This window comes from Arachis ipaensis, chromosome B05 (assembly GCF_000816755.2).
Source record: "Arachis ipaensis cultivar K30076 chromosome B05, Araip1.1, whole genome shotgun sequence".
In the NCBI taxonomy this organism is placed as follows: domain Eukaryota; kingdom Viridiplantae; phylum Streptophyta; class Magnoliopsida; order Fabales; family Fabaceae; genus Arachis; species Arachis ipaensis.
In genome coordinates, this window is record NC_029789.2 from 73,481,472 (window position 1) to 73,494,516 (window position 13,045).

The 13,045-nt window shown below is 36.1% G+C and overlaps 1 protein-coding gene and 1 long non-coding RNA gene across 2 annotated transcripts in view; both read right to left on the bottom strand.

The window, feature by feature from the left end:
* Window positions 63-13,045, bottom strand: part of LOC110272041 — a 28,403-nt gene continuing 15,420 nt past the window's right edge. Inside the window, exons 2-3 of the mRNA XM_021123831.1 lie at window positions 5,371-5,683; window positions 63-451 (exon numbers count right to left, since the gene is read on the bottom strand). Coding sequence (XP_020979490.1) covers window positions 237-451; window positions 5,371-5,683 — 528 coding nt within the window. The 3' untranslated portion in view covers window positions 63-236. The remainder of the gene's footprint in view (window positions 452-5,370; window positions 5,684-13,045) is intronic.
* On the bottom strand, window positions 751-5,003 carry LOC107643687. The gene is made up of 3 exons (XR_001621005.2): window positions 4,323-5,003; window positions 4,006-4,200; window positions 751-849 (listed from the first exon to the last, which is right to left on the bottom strand). It is a non-coding gene; the product is annotated as an uncharacterized LOC107643687 (long non-coding RNA).

Here is a 13,045-nt window from a genome sequence, read left to right on the forward strand (position 1 = left end):
TTAAAATACTTATTTAAAAAATTAATTGATAAATTGATTAAATAAAATGATATTTTTAAAATAATTTTATTGAGATAGAATTTAATTTTTAATAACTACTCTATTCCCTAATGTTTATTAAAATTACTCAAGTCCTTATTCCCAAATTAAAACCTACAAACCCTAATCCTAACTCCCCTTACTGCCCTTCAGCTGCCATCCCTCTCCCTCACCCCTCACACCCACGCATACGCCCCTCACCCACCTTCCCCCGCGCACACTCCCTCTTCACACAACACACACAGGCAAGTTTTCCCCTCACTCACAAAGCACTCACCAATGCCGAGAGAGAAGAGAAGAACGGAGGAGGGAGAAGCTGCCCAGTCGCCGTCACCGTCCATGGAGCTGTGAGGAGCGCCGCTGCTGTCGTGTGCCAGAGGAGAGGAAGAGAGATCGGGAAGAGAGAGAAGGACATGGGGAGTGTAACGACCTAACTTTCAGAACGTCATGATCGTACCGAAAGTAAGGCGTTACCAACCTGCTTTCCTTTATTAACTATTTACTATTGAGCCTCTAGTTCGCTATCGCGATCCAGTTTTAGTAAAAATACCAGAAAATTTTGTTTTTATTAATTAAAATCATATAGCAAACATCACTAAGTAATAATAATCACATAATTACTAATAATAATATCTGTCATACAAAAGATTTCAAATAAAACTTAGATACAAATCCTATCCCTCTGTATAAAATAAAAACTAAAGTAACAAGGGCGAGGGAATTCTATGAAAATAACCTAACTCAAAAACTTATCTCGTAAATAAATTCTATAATCGCCCGTACCTTCAAACTGAGTCTTCGAACCTGTCACTGAAAGGGTGGAAGATTTTGGGGTGAGAACAAACTACACGTTCTCAGTAGGGAATGGGAATACCGTAAAAGTAATGATTAACATGCAAATAATTAACATACTCAAGAAAACTATATTTCATCATAAATCCAAAAGCCTTTTTAAAAGTTTTTCCTAGACAGCATGAATAATCAAACTGTTCCAAGTATAGGTTCATTAAGTCTATGCTGAACCAGTTTAGCTTTCATACTTTTCTAAACCAAAAATACAAACCAAACACAGTCTTCAGTCCATCTCATAATTAACCACGGCCCTAGGCCCAAGCAACTCAATCAACAACCAAATCATTACAATCCAACCAATTTTCAGTCACAAACACAAGTAAGAAGGTTCAAACACAATCAAGCAGTTATATTAAGTAAAGCAATTAGCAATTAAACATAACTATTCACATAGGCAAACCAATTACAATATACACACCCAAACAATGTCACATAGATGCATATGATGAATGTCTAGTCCTAGTGCAGGCCATGAGCTCATGTATCGGTTAGCACCTGCCTTCCCGACATTTATCCGGTCACGAGTTCACGATTTCCCGGATACGATTTTCCGTTCAAATAAATGCACATATAATTATTAGCAGCTCTATTGAGACAGCCTATGCTTTCTACTCGCAGGAAACATATACTCTTGTGAACGGAAAATTACTCTTGGGTTGCCTCAGGGCAACAAACAAATAAACAAACATCTCTTGGGTTGCATTAAGCAACAAACTATATATATATATAATATCTCTTGGGTTGCCGCAAGCAACAAGCAAACATCTCTTGGGTTGCCGCAAGCAATAAACAAACATCTCTTGGGTTGCTTCAAGCAACAAACAAATAAACAAATATCTCTTAGGTTGCCTCAAGCAACGGATAATCATACAATAAGTACTTTACTCTTTCCTTTTTCTTTCATAAGTGTAAGTACACAAGTGGGACAAGACCCACGCCCTTGCCAACAATCTCGTATATCAAATATTCTTTTCTTAAAAGAATCATTAAAGTTATTATCATTAAATAAGCCTTAAATATTAATTTTGATTAAGTCCTTATACTTTTATAAAAATTTTGACATAATCTCCTTTAAAAATAAGACTTAGCCACCCTTACGGGTTCCTTCTTTCTCAACATTTCATCAGCCTCTTTTAGCAGTTGTCACAACAATATATATTCTCAAAAATATTTGATAATAGTATAAAAAATCTATTTCTTAAATTCCATATCCAAAATAATTGCCAACACAACCTGGCAGCCTGATTTCCATTTTGTTTTTAAAATATCAAATGAATTCGGAATCACGCAAACTTTATATCCATGCGACCGTCTCGGATTAAGCTTTCTATTAAATTAAAAATCATAATTTTTTGCTGACTCTAGTTTCGGGAATATAAGCAAAACTGTGACTGTTCTGCAGTGTTTTAAAACCAGAAGACAGCAGCAGCATACAACATTCAAAATTTCATATAAAATACAAATTAAATCCAACCACCTTCAAAATTAATGTGGTTAAACATAACTTATCCAAATTTGTTTCTCAATTGGTTCCAGGGTCATACCATTTTTAATGAAGGAGTTACGTAGCTTGGAAGTTAGGTAATTTTCTGCAGAATTCTGTTTTACAAATCATTGAACACAACTTCTTCCAAGTCCCATAACTCACTTATTAAAACATAGAAAACCCTGAAATTTAAATCATATATACTAGACATAATCAACTTTCACGTCCAATTAGTTACATCTCAATATCTTTCCAGAATTAAAAATTATAAAGTCTCAAAGTTACTAACTTAGAAAACAAAACCTGATTTTTACTGCATAATACGTCTTACTTTAAAAATCCATATCTTTAAAACCATAACTGTAACAATTCTAAATTTTTATGAAATTAAAGTACTAGGATCAGAGTTTCATTTAAAATTAGTTCTATTTCAAAATTCAAAATGGTGAATTTCTAATAGAGGAAACAAGTTGCTGCTGTATTAAGCATTCTGCAGAAAACCAGATTTGACATTCATAATCCAAAAATTCACCATAAATCATAAACTTAATAAAAAAGTCTCAAATTCACCAGTCCAGCTTCTTATATTCCCAAGCTTAATCCAGACTTGGTCCCACGCAATTCCGATCATCACAGAATTCGTTATAGATTTTCAAAGTCTCCGGCTTCATTTAAAAGTAATGCAGAAAATCGAGTTTTACATTTTAACTTTGAAAAAATCATAACTAGTTCTATAGTTAACTCAAACTTCTCAAAATTGAATCCCAACAACAACTTTTATTATAGTTTACTCAGCCTTTACTCTCATATCATTTGGATTATCGTTGAAGAACTAATTCACTTCCAAAGTCATTTTTTAATCTCAAAAATCAGATTTTCAGCACTTAGTTCAACATTTTAAGATTAAGTCTTCCAATTATTCCTTAAGCCCAACTTCAATTAATCACTAACTAAGTCCATTACAGTAATTTAACCCATCAAACAATAATCTCTCATCAAACAATTTATAATTTAATTTCACAAAATCAACAAATTCAACTAAAGTTCCAATAAAAAATCTCAATCATTCCAATCATAATTTCAGCCACACAGCTCAACTAATTCAGTATAGTCACATAGAGTCAGAACTTTTCAACAATTCCATCGAAATCAGAGAAACAATATCAATTACAGCTTCAAACACTCACAACAAAGCCCAAAGACATTCACAGCCATAACCTGAATTCAATACTCCAATTGAAATACTAAGACATCATCAAACTTAATCCAAACTTCACAACCTCAAACCAAGCTTATTTCTATCAATTAGTCTCTCATAACAACAAAACCAATTACATTCACAGCAGCAATCCAAACTCAATACATCAATTATCCATTCAACAGCTGTTCAACAATTAACTCGGCATATTTCAATTTAATAAGTTACACTAAATTAATCATTATTCACACAGCATCTAAGTTCAATCATAGCTCAGAATAATCACAACGACTAACTAATTTCAAATGCATTTCAAGTCATTCATGTTAATTAAGAAATTCTTAACCATTGTTAACCATTTGCACTTATCCAAATAACTTTGTAGGCATTCTAAATTAAAAACGTTTAACTTTAAAAATAAATCCCCTACCTCGACTAGCCGAAATTCGATAATCAAACGCAACAAAGCCTTTTTTTATTTTTAATTCGCAGTGGCAACAACAACCTTGAACCGAACTAACAGCAGCGGCATTTCTGATCATTTCTCAGCAGCAGCAGTGGCATGAACTAATCAATTCAGAACCAGAATAGTACTCTTGACAAGCACCAACGACCTCGGTGGCAGCTGCAGTGGTGTAGAGTAACTTAAAGTGACAATGTTGTTTAATACAAACAGTCTCAACGACAGGCTTCACAATAGAGACAAATTGGGCGACAAGGAAGAATCAAAAACAGGGTGAAGCTTACCAAAATAGTAGTGGTTCTAACGGTTCAACAGCAACTCCAGCAGGGCAGTGACGTTCTTGTCAGATTTTAGGAACAAGAAGCAGAGGCAGAACTAGCGAGCCTTCCTCCTCCATCACGTGACAGCGACGGTGGCAGAACAGCAACCCAGCAGCACCGGCTCCTCTCGTGCGTCCTCTTCCTCCATCATTCAGCGATAGCGACGCGTCTCCATGGAACGGCAGCGATGACGGAGCACGAACGGCGACAGCAACGGGAGCCATAGCGACGCCTTCTTCCTCCCGCTCCTGGTTCGGGCTCGTCTCCTTCCCCTCGTTCCTTCTGCGATGGTGTGACTTCGACGGTGATACTCTTCGCAGCTCCACGAACGGCCGACGGGAGGCGCTGCAGTCCGGGCAAGGTTGGGGAACGCTGACGGCGGCAGCTCCATGGAACGATGGTGACGGCGCAGCAAGGAGCGACGGTTCGGTCGTGATGGAGGCAGCAACGCGAGCTATATCTCCTCTTCACTTTCGGACACGGGCTCTCTCTCACTCTCCGAATCTCGTTTCTTTCTCTCTTCTCTGTACCTTTGGGAGAAAATGCTAGGGTTGAGGGATGAAGCTGAGTGAGTGAAAGGGGGAAACGGCGCTGGGGTGAGGGGTAACTGGGTTAGGTTTTCTGTATTTGGGAAATTAGGGTTCGAGAATTAATTTGAGAATTAGGGTTAGAAATTTAGGATTTTATAAAAGAATAATGGATAGTTATGAATAGATATTTTGATAAAATTGGAGGGTAGAATAATTTTAAAACCAAATATATAAGTTACTTGAATTAAATTACAAATTCTTTCTTATTTTTCAATTACTAAACTTATAATTTCAATTATACCAAATATCTAATAAAGTTTATATAAAAATTCTAATTAATTTAAACTTCAATTATTATGAAACTCCATTTAATTACCTTTAGTAAAATAATTTTCTTAAAATAAAATTATCAACAAATAAAATAAATCACAAATAACTAATTATTTGATTTTCAAAAACTAGGGTTGTTACAGGGAGAAGGAAGCACGCGACAGAGAAGGGGGCGCTGCTTGCACCGTTACACCTCATCGTCGTCGCTATTGGGGCTGCTGCGGGGTGTGTCGTCGCCGTCGAACTTGGTGGAGGAGAGAAGAACGCGATGGCCAGAGAGAAGAAGGAGTGTTCCGCGAGGAGAAGGAGGCGCTGCCGGCACCGCCGTTCATACCTGTCATTTCTCGAGCTCGCCGTCGCTGCGTCTTCAAGGAAAGGGTCTCTCTGGAAGAACTTCCTTCCACCATTTCCTCCTTGACTCACCTCACTGACATTGCCAACGTCTGTAATCTTCAAGGCAGGTTGCTAACCCTAAACCCTAAATTGACACAATTTGTGTTGAAAAATTATAGTTGAGTTTGTTGTTAAAAATGATCAATGAGCGTAATTTGTTGGTAGAAGTAGAATTTGTTGCTGTAAATTGAATTTGATGCTGAACATATCACTGGGTATTTTTTTTTCAATTTCGTTGATGTAAATCGTTAGTACACAATTACACATTAAGTAGGTTTCGTGCATGAAATTTTGATTAAGTGAAGTGACTGAAAATTAATATTCTATTGCAATCCAAAGTCAATACGCAAAGTTTATTTATTTAATTAACACAATCCCTAAAGTTTGTTGAACGATTTTGTATGTTCAAGTATGCCATGTTTAGTTTCTTAAGTTAAATACTACACGTATATACAAGCTAAGTTAATTTCAGTCTGTAAATTCTTTCTTTTTGTTTGCTGCTTTGGATTGAAAAATTATAGTTGAGTTTGTTGTTAAAAATGATCAATGAGCAGAATTTGTTGGTAGAAGTAAAATTTGTTGGCTTTCTCTGTCACTCTGTGTTGGATTGGCATGACCTGAACTTGCGCCATGGGGCAGGTGCTTCATTTGTTATGCTGAATGTCAAATAAAAATCAAAGTTAATACTATTTCAGAAGTTCATATTTATGTTAACTTCCTTTCATAGCTTTATACACTGGATGGCTGGAGCTTTATACTTCAAAAAATTGTTTCAAACACCCCATTCTGGATAATGTAAATAGTTGTAGAAGACTGAATTAAATCAAACTACTAAACACTGAACTAAACTGAATGGGAGGCTAGTGACAAATTTTCCAATGTTGACTACAAGTTCTAAATATGAGGGGAGAAGTGGAGATGCAAATATTATGCAATAGGTTTCTGTATATGTAGTGTAAACTGTAGAAGAGCCCTTTTTCTTCTGAGATTTCCTGTTGGCACTAATTATTACAATTCTTGTTGTGGTTGATTGACATCCTTCTTCTGCATGTTCATGATAATATTATGTTTTGCATGAATTTCAAGCAATTTCCTTTGAGCATTGAACATGCTATTTTTATATTGGGTGCAAAAGTTTTCCAGCTTCTTCACTTTTTGATGACCTGCTCTTCTTCTTCTAGCTTCATTTGTTCTACATAGTGTGCTAGCTCCAGTACTGGGCTTACCACTTAACCCAAAAGAAGTTGTAGAAGCAAAGACAATTTTGATATAGGTGAGTTAAATTAAATTAGAAAGAAGTTAAATTAAATTTACAACTTAAAGCATATTGTCAGGTTGTTTTAATGATGCATGTGCTTTAAACTTTGAACTTTGAATGACTTAATGAGGACCAAGTGTGTGAATTCTTTTACTGTGATGACAGTAAAAGATTAGAGAGTGCATGGTTAAACTTCATTTTTGGTCTTATAAATTTCACCGTCAATGTATGCTTCATCGGGCTATGCTGTGATTGACAGTTTGAAAAGCAATAGAAATATAAAATGAGTCCAAACTAAGGTTACGACTTTTATGGTTTGAATGGTTAAATTTTGTAATGGAATGGCTCATAATGAAATTGATTCATTCTATTTCATCCCACTAAAATTCTAATTCTTTTGTTCTCATTTTGCAAAATTTAGCATGAGCTTTTTATGATTCTTATGTTAGACTTAGAACGCTTTCTGCCTCCTTTTACTGAGAAACAATAAACTTTATTTTACCATTTTTAATTAATCAATAATGCAACCTTAGCTTGTTAATTATGGTGAATTATATGGTAAGGATATAAGTTTACAGATTTTTCCTTTAATAGAATGAAAGAGAGATTAATAAAAATAGGACCAACATTTTGAATAATAATAAAATAATAAAAATTAACTATAAAAGGAATTATATTCTCTATCTATACCACTCCAATCTATACAGTAGAGTGTCCCATTAATTATATATGCTACATACTATTTAATTACTGCCACTTCTATTAGTAGTTGTATAATATTAGTTTGTATTGAGTTGAAGCTTGCCTAAAATCAAGTTCCTATGAGCATACGTGATGGAAATTTGTGCAAATCAAAGTGGCCATATAGCCGTAAGTTTTGAATGAATAAAATTAAATAATGATGATTAGAGAATGCATGTTAGAGACAAGTGCCTCATAGCTACTCATTAATTATCCTAGGAAAACTGCCTTGCAAGCCAAGCCAAAATAAAAAAAAATTAACATTAATCCAATCAAAGTTTAAATCCATATAAAATTGTTAGTAGAAAGTTGCTACTAGTTCTTATTATACTTTGTATGTCCTTTATATGTGGCTCAAAATCTTAGCAAATGCTCTTTGTTCTTTAGTAGTTGAAATTTTAATGTTGATTGACTTATTAAACTTGTGCTCCATATTCATTACTATCATATTTATTTCTTTTGCTAGCAGGAGGACATGATGTGAAGAAAATATATTCTAAGCAAATATAAGATGGGATGGGTCTTATAATGATTTTGGTTATCTAAATGTATTATTTTGATGTGTTCTTTACTTTTTGATAAGAGACTTTATCCAATATTACATGTAATGGATAAATTACACCTTATTTTGATTAGTGTTGTAATGGATATCTAGTTTTTAATGAAACTTTTATCATTTAGATTTATTGAATTTCGTGTTCTTAGATTTATTTGTGTTTATCATCATTTTGGGATGTGATTATGCTTTAAAAATAATTAAATCCTATAAAACAAAATAGGCTATGGTCACGGTAAAAACTGTGACCATAGATAAGCTATGGCCATGGTGAAAACCATGACCATAGATAAGGCTATGCTCATGGCAAAAAACCATGACCATAGATAAGGCTATGGTCACAGTTTTAAGGAGGGGTGGTGCACAAAATTATGATTCACACTTTTCACAACTTCGCACAACTAACCAGCAAGTGTACTGGGTCGTCCAAGTAATAAACCTTACGTGAGTAAGGGTCGATCCCACGGAGATTGTCGGCTTGAAGCAAGCTATGGTCATCGTATAAATCTTAGTCAGGCGGATTCAAATGGTTATGAGGTTTTGGTAATTAAAAGATAAATAAAATATAAAATAAGATAGAGGTACTTATGTGATTCATTGGTGGGAATTTCAGATAGGCGTTTGGAGATGCTTTGTTGCTTCTGAACTCTGCTTTCCTATTGTCTTCTTCCAATCAAGCGTGCTCCCTTCCATGGAAAGCTGTATGATCCTCTCGGATGAAAAATAACAGGTACGATCTCTGCATGGCTAATCAACTGTCAGATTTCTCGTCTGGGATGAAAAATACTGATGAGCGGATATTTTATACGCTTTTTGGGGTTAATTTCATGTAGTTCTTAGGATGTTTTAGTTAAGTTTTTAGTGTATTTTCATTAGTTTCTAGGAAAAATTCATATTTCTGGACTTTACTATGAGTTTGTGTGTTTTTCTGTAAATTCAGGTATTTTCTGGATGAAATTGAGGGAGCTGAGCAAAAATCTGATTCAGGCTGAAAAAGGACTACTGATGCTGTTGGATTCTGACCTCTCTGCACTCGGAATGGATTTTTTGGAGCTACAGGAGTCCAATTGGCGTGCTTTCAATTGCGTTGGAAAGTAGACATCCAGGGCTTTCCGTCAATATATAATAGTCCATACTTTCCTCAAGGATAGATGACGTAAACTGGCGTTCAACGCCAGTTCCATGTTGCAGTCTGGCGTCCATCGCCAGAAACAGGTTACAAGTTGGAGTTCAATGCCAGAAACAGGTTACAACCTGGCGTTGAATGCCCAAAGCAGCCCAGGCACGTGAGAAGCTTTAATCTCAGCCCCAGCACACACCAAGTGGGCCCCAGAAGTGGATTTCTGCACTATCTATCATAGTTTACTCATTTTCTGTAAACCTAGGTTACTAGCTTAGTATTTAAACAACTTTTAGAGATTTATTTTGTATCTCATGACATTTTAGATCTGAAATTTGTACCTTTTGGCAGCATGAGTCTCTAAACCCCATTGTTGGGGGTGAGGAGCTCTGCAGCATCTCGATGAATTAATGCAAGTACTTCTATTTTCCATTCAAACATGCATGTTCCTATCTAAGATATTCATTCGTGCTTAATTATGGAGAAGGTGATGATCCGTGACACTCATCACCTTCCTCAACCCATGAACGTGTGCATGACAACCACCTCCATTATATATTAGATTGAATAAGTATCTCTTAGATTCCATAATCAGAATCTTCGTGGTATAAGCTAGAATTGATGGCGTCATTCAGGAGAATCCGGAAAGTCTAAACCTTGTCTGTGGTATTCTGAGTAGGATTCTGGGATTGGATGACTGTGACGGGCTTCAAACTCGCGAGTGCTGGGCGTAGTGACAGATGCAAAAGGATAGTAAATCCTATTCCAGTATGATCGAGAACCTCTAGATGATTAGCCGTGCTGTGACAGAGCATTTGGACCATTTTCACTGAGGAGATGGGAAGTAGCCATTAACAACGGTGACACCTTACATAGAGCTTGCCATGGAAGGAACTTTGCACTTTTGTATGCATGAAGGAAGAGGAATACAAGAGAAAAGCTAAAATTCAGAAGTCAAAGCATCTCCAAAACCCCAACATATTCTCCATTACTGCATAATAAGTATTTATTTCATACTCTCTTATTTTTCGTAATTCAATTTGATAAGTGAATTGTTTTCCTGACTAAGAGTTACAAGATAACCATAGATTGCTTCAAGCCAACAATCTCCGTGGGATTCGACCCTTACTCACGTAAGGTATTACTTGGACGACCCAGTGCACTTGCTGGTTAGTTGTGCGGAATTACATAGTGTGAAGTAATTTTCGTGCACCAAGTTTTTGGCACCGTTGCCGGGGATTGTTTGAGTTTGAACAACTGACGGTGGATCCTGTTGCTTAGATTAGGAAAATTTTTTTTTTGTCTTTTAGGTCAGAATCTTTTATTTTCTTTTCAAAAATTTTTCAAAAATATTTTTTCTTTGAATAAATCTTGTGCCAAACTTTAAGTTTGGTGTTTTCTTGTTGATTTTCTTTGGTTTTCGAAAATTTTATTTTGGTTTTCTAAAAATTTTAAGTTTGGTGTTCTATCTTCATGTTCGTGTTGTTCTTGTTATTCTTCAAAGTGTTCTTGAGTCTTTTTTATCTTAAAATTTTTAAGTTTGGTGTTCCTTGGTGTTTTCCCTCCAAAATTTTCGAAAACAAGGAGCATTAGATCTAAAAATTTTAATTCTTGTGCTATCTTATTGTTTTTCTCTTTCCTCTTTAAATTCAAAAATATCTTTTCTCTCTATTTTAAAGCAAATTTTTGAAATTTACTTTTAAAATTCAGATTTTTATTTCAAAATTTAAAATCTTTTTCAAATCATATCTTTTCCAATCAAATCCTTTCAATCATATCTCTTTCAAAACTTCCTAACCATTTTTTCTTATTCTCTCCCTTCATTTTTCGAAAATCTTCACCCATTTTTTTATTTTAATTTATTTTATTTTCGAAATAAATAAATAATTGAATAAATAAAATAATTTTTTTAATTTTACATCATCTCCCTTTCTCCATCATGGATCTAAGCGGAAATGAACAGTCCAGAAGGACTCTGGGGTCATATGCTAACCCCACTACTGCTTCATATGGGAGTAGTATCTGTATACCCTCCATTGGAGTCAGTAGCTTTGAGTTGAATCCTCAGCTCATTATCATGGTGCAGCAAGGTTGCCAGTATTCCAGTCTTCCACAGGAAGAACCTACAGAGTTTCTGGCACAGTTTTTACAGATTGCTGACACAGTACATGATAAGGAAGTAGATCAGGATGTCTACAGATTATTACTGTTTCCATTCGCTGTAAAAGACCAAGCAAAGAGGTGGTTAAATAACCAACCTAAGGCTAGCATAAGGACATGGAAACAGCTGACAGAAAAATTCCTGAATCAATATTTCCCTCCAAAAAGGATGACACAGCTAAGGCTGGACATCGAAGGATTTAAACAAGGAGATAATGAATCTCTTTATGATGCCTGGGAGAGATACAGAGAGATGCTAAGAAAATGCCCCTCTGAAATATTTTCAGAGTGGGTTCAATTAGACATCTTCTATTATGGGCTTACAGAAAGAGCTCAGATTTCTCTAGATTATTCAGCTGGTGGATCTATCCACATGAGAAAGACAATTGAAGAAGCTCAAGAGCTCATTGATACAGTTGCCAGAAATCAGCATCTGTACCTAAGCAGTGACCCTTCCATGAAAGAAGAGGCTAAAACAGTAACTGCTGAACTCAGTCCTGTAGAACAAGCTGCTGAATTTAATCAGCAATTGGATTTTCTAACAAGACAGTTAGGCGAATTCAAGGATAGACTACAAGAGACAAGGATGGCTAATATAAATATGGAAGTTCAATTAAAGCAAACAAAGCAGCAGCTGTTAAAACAAATAACAGAAGAATGCCAAGCAGTTCAATTAAGAAGTGGGAAAATATTTAATACCCCACCTCAAGGCAGTAGGAAGCCAAGAAATGAGCAAATTACCCAAAATCCATCTGAGGACAGTAAGAGTCCGGGGAAAAATAATTCTAGCACTAAAACGCCAAAAATTGGGTGGAAGGCTGGCACTGAACGCCCAAACCATGCTCAAAACTGGCGTTCAACGCCAGAAACAAGCAAGGAACTGGTGTTGAACACCCAAAGAAAGCACAGTTCTGGCGTTCAGACGCCAGGAACAGATGAGGAGTTGGCGTCTAATGTCACTCCAGCTTCCAACCCTGGCACTCAATTGCCAGTGAGGGATCAGACACACACAAGTGCTGATGACAACCCCTCAAAAAAGGCTTCTTCAACCACTTCTGTAGGAAATAAACCTGCAGCAACCAAAGTTGAGGAATATAAAGCCAATATACCTTATCCTCAAAAACTCCGCCAAGAGGAGCAGGATAAGCAATTTGCTCGCTTTGCAGATTATCTCAGGACTCTTGAAATAAAGATTCTGTTTGCAGAGGTACTTGAGCAAATACCTTCATATGCCAAGTTCATGAAAGAGATCTTGAGTCATAAGAAGGATTGGAGAGAAACTGAAAGAGTTCTCCTCACTGAAGAATGCAGTACAGCCATTCTGAAAAGCTTTCCAGAAAAGCTTAAAGATCCCAGAAGCTTTCTGATACCATGCACATTAGAAGGTAATTGCACCAGGATAGCTCTATGCGATCTTGGGGCAAGCATCAACCTAATACCTGCATCCACCATCAGAAAGCTTGGTTTAACTGAAGAATTTAAACCGACCCGGATATGTCTCCAACTTGCTGATGGCTCCATTAAATACCCATCAGGCGTGATTGAGGACATGATTGTTAGGGTTGGGCCATTCGCCTTTCCCACTGACTTTGTAGTGCT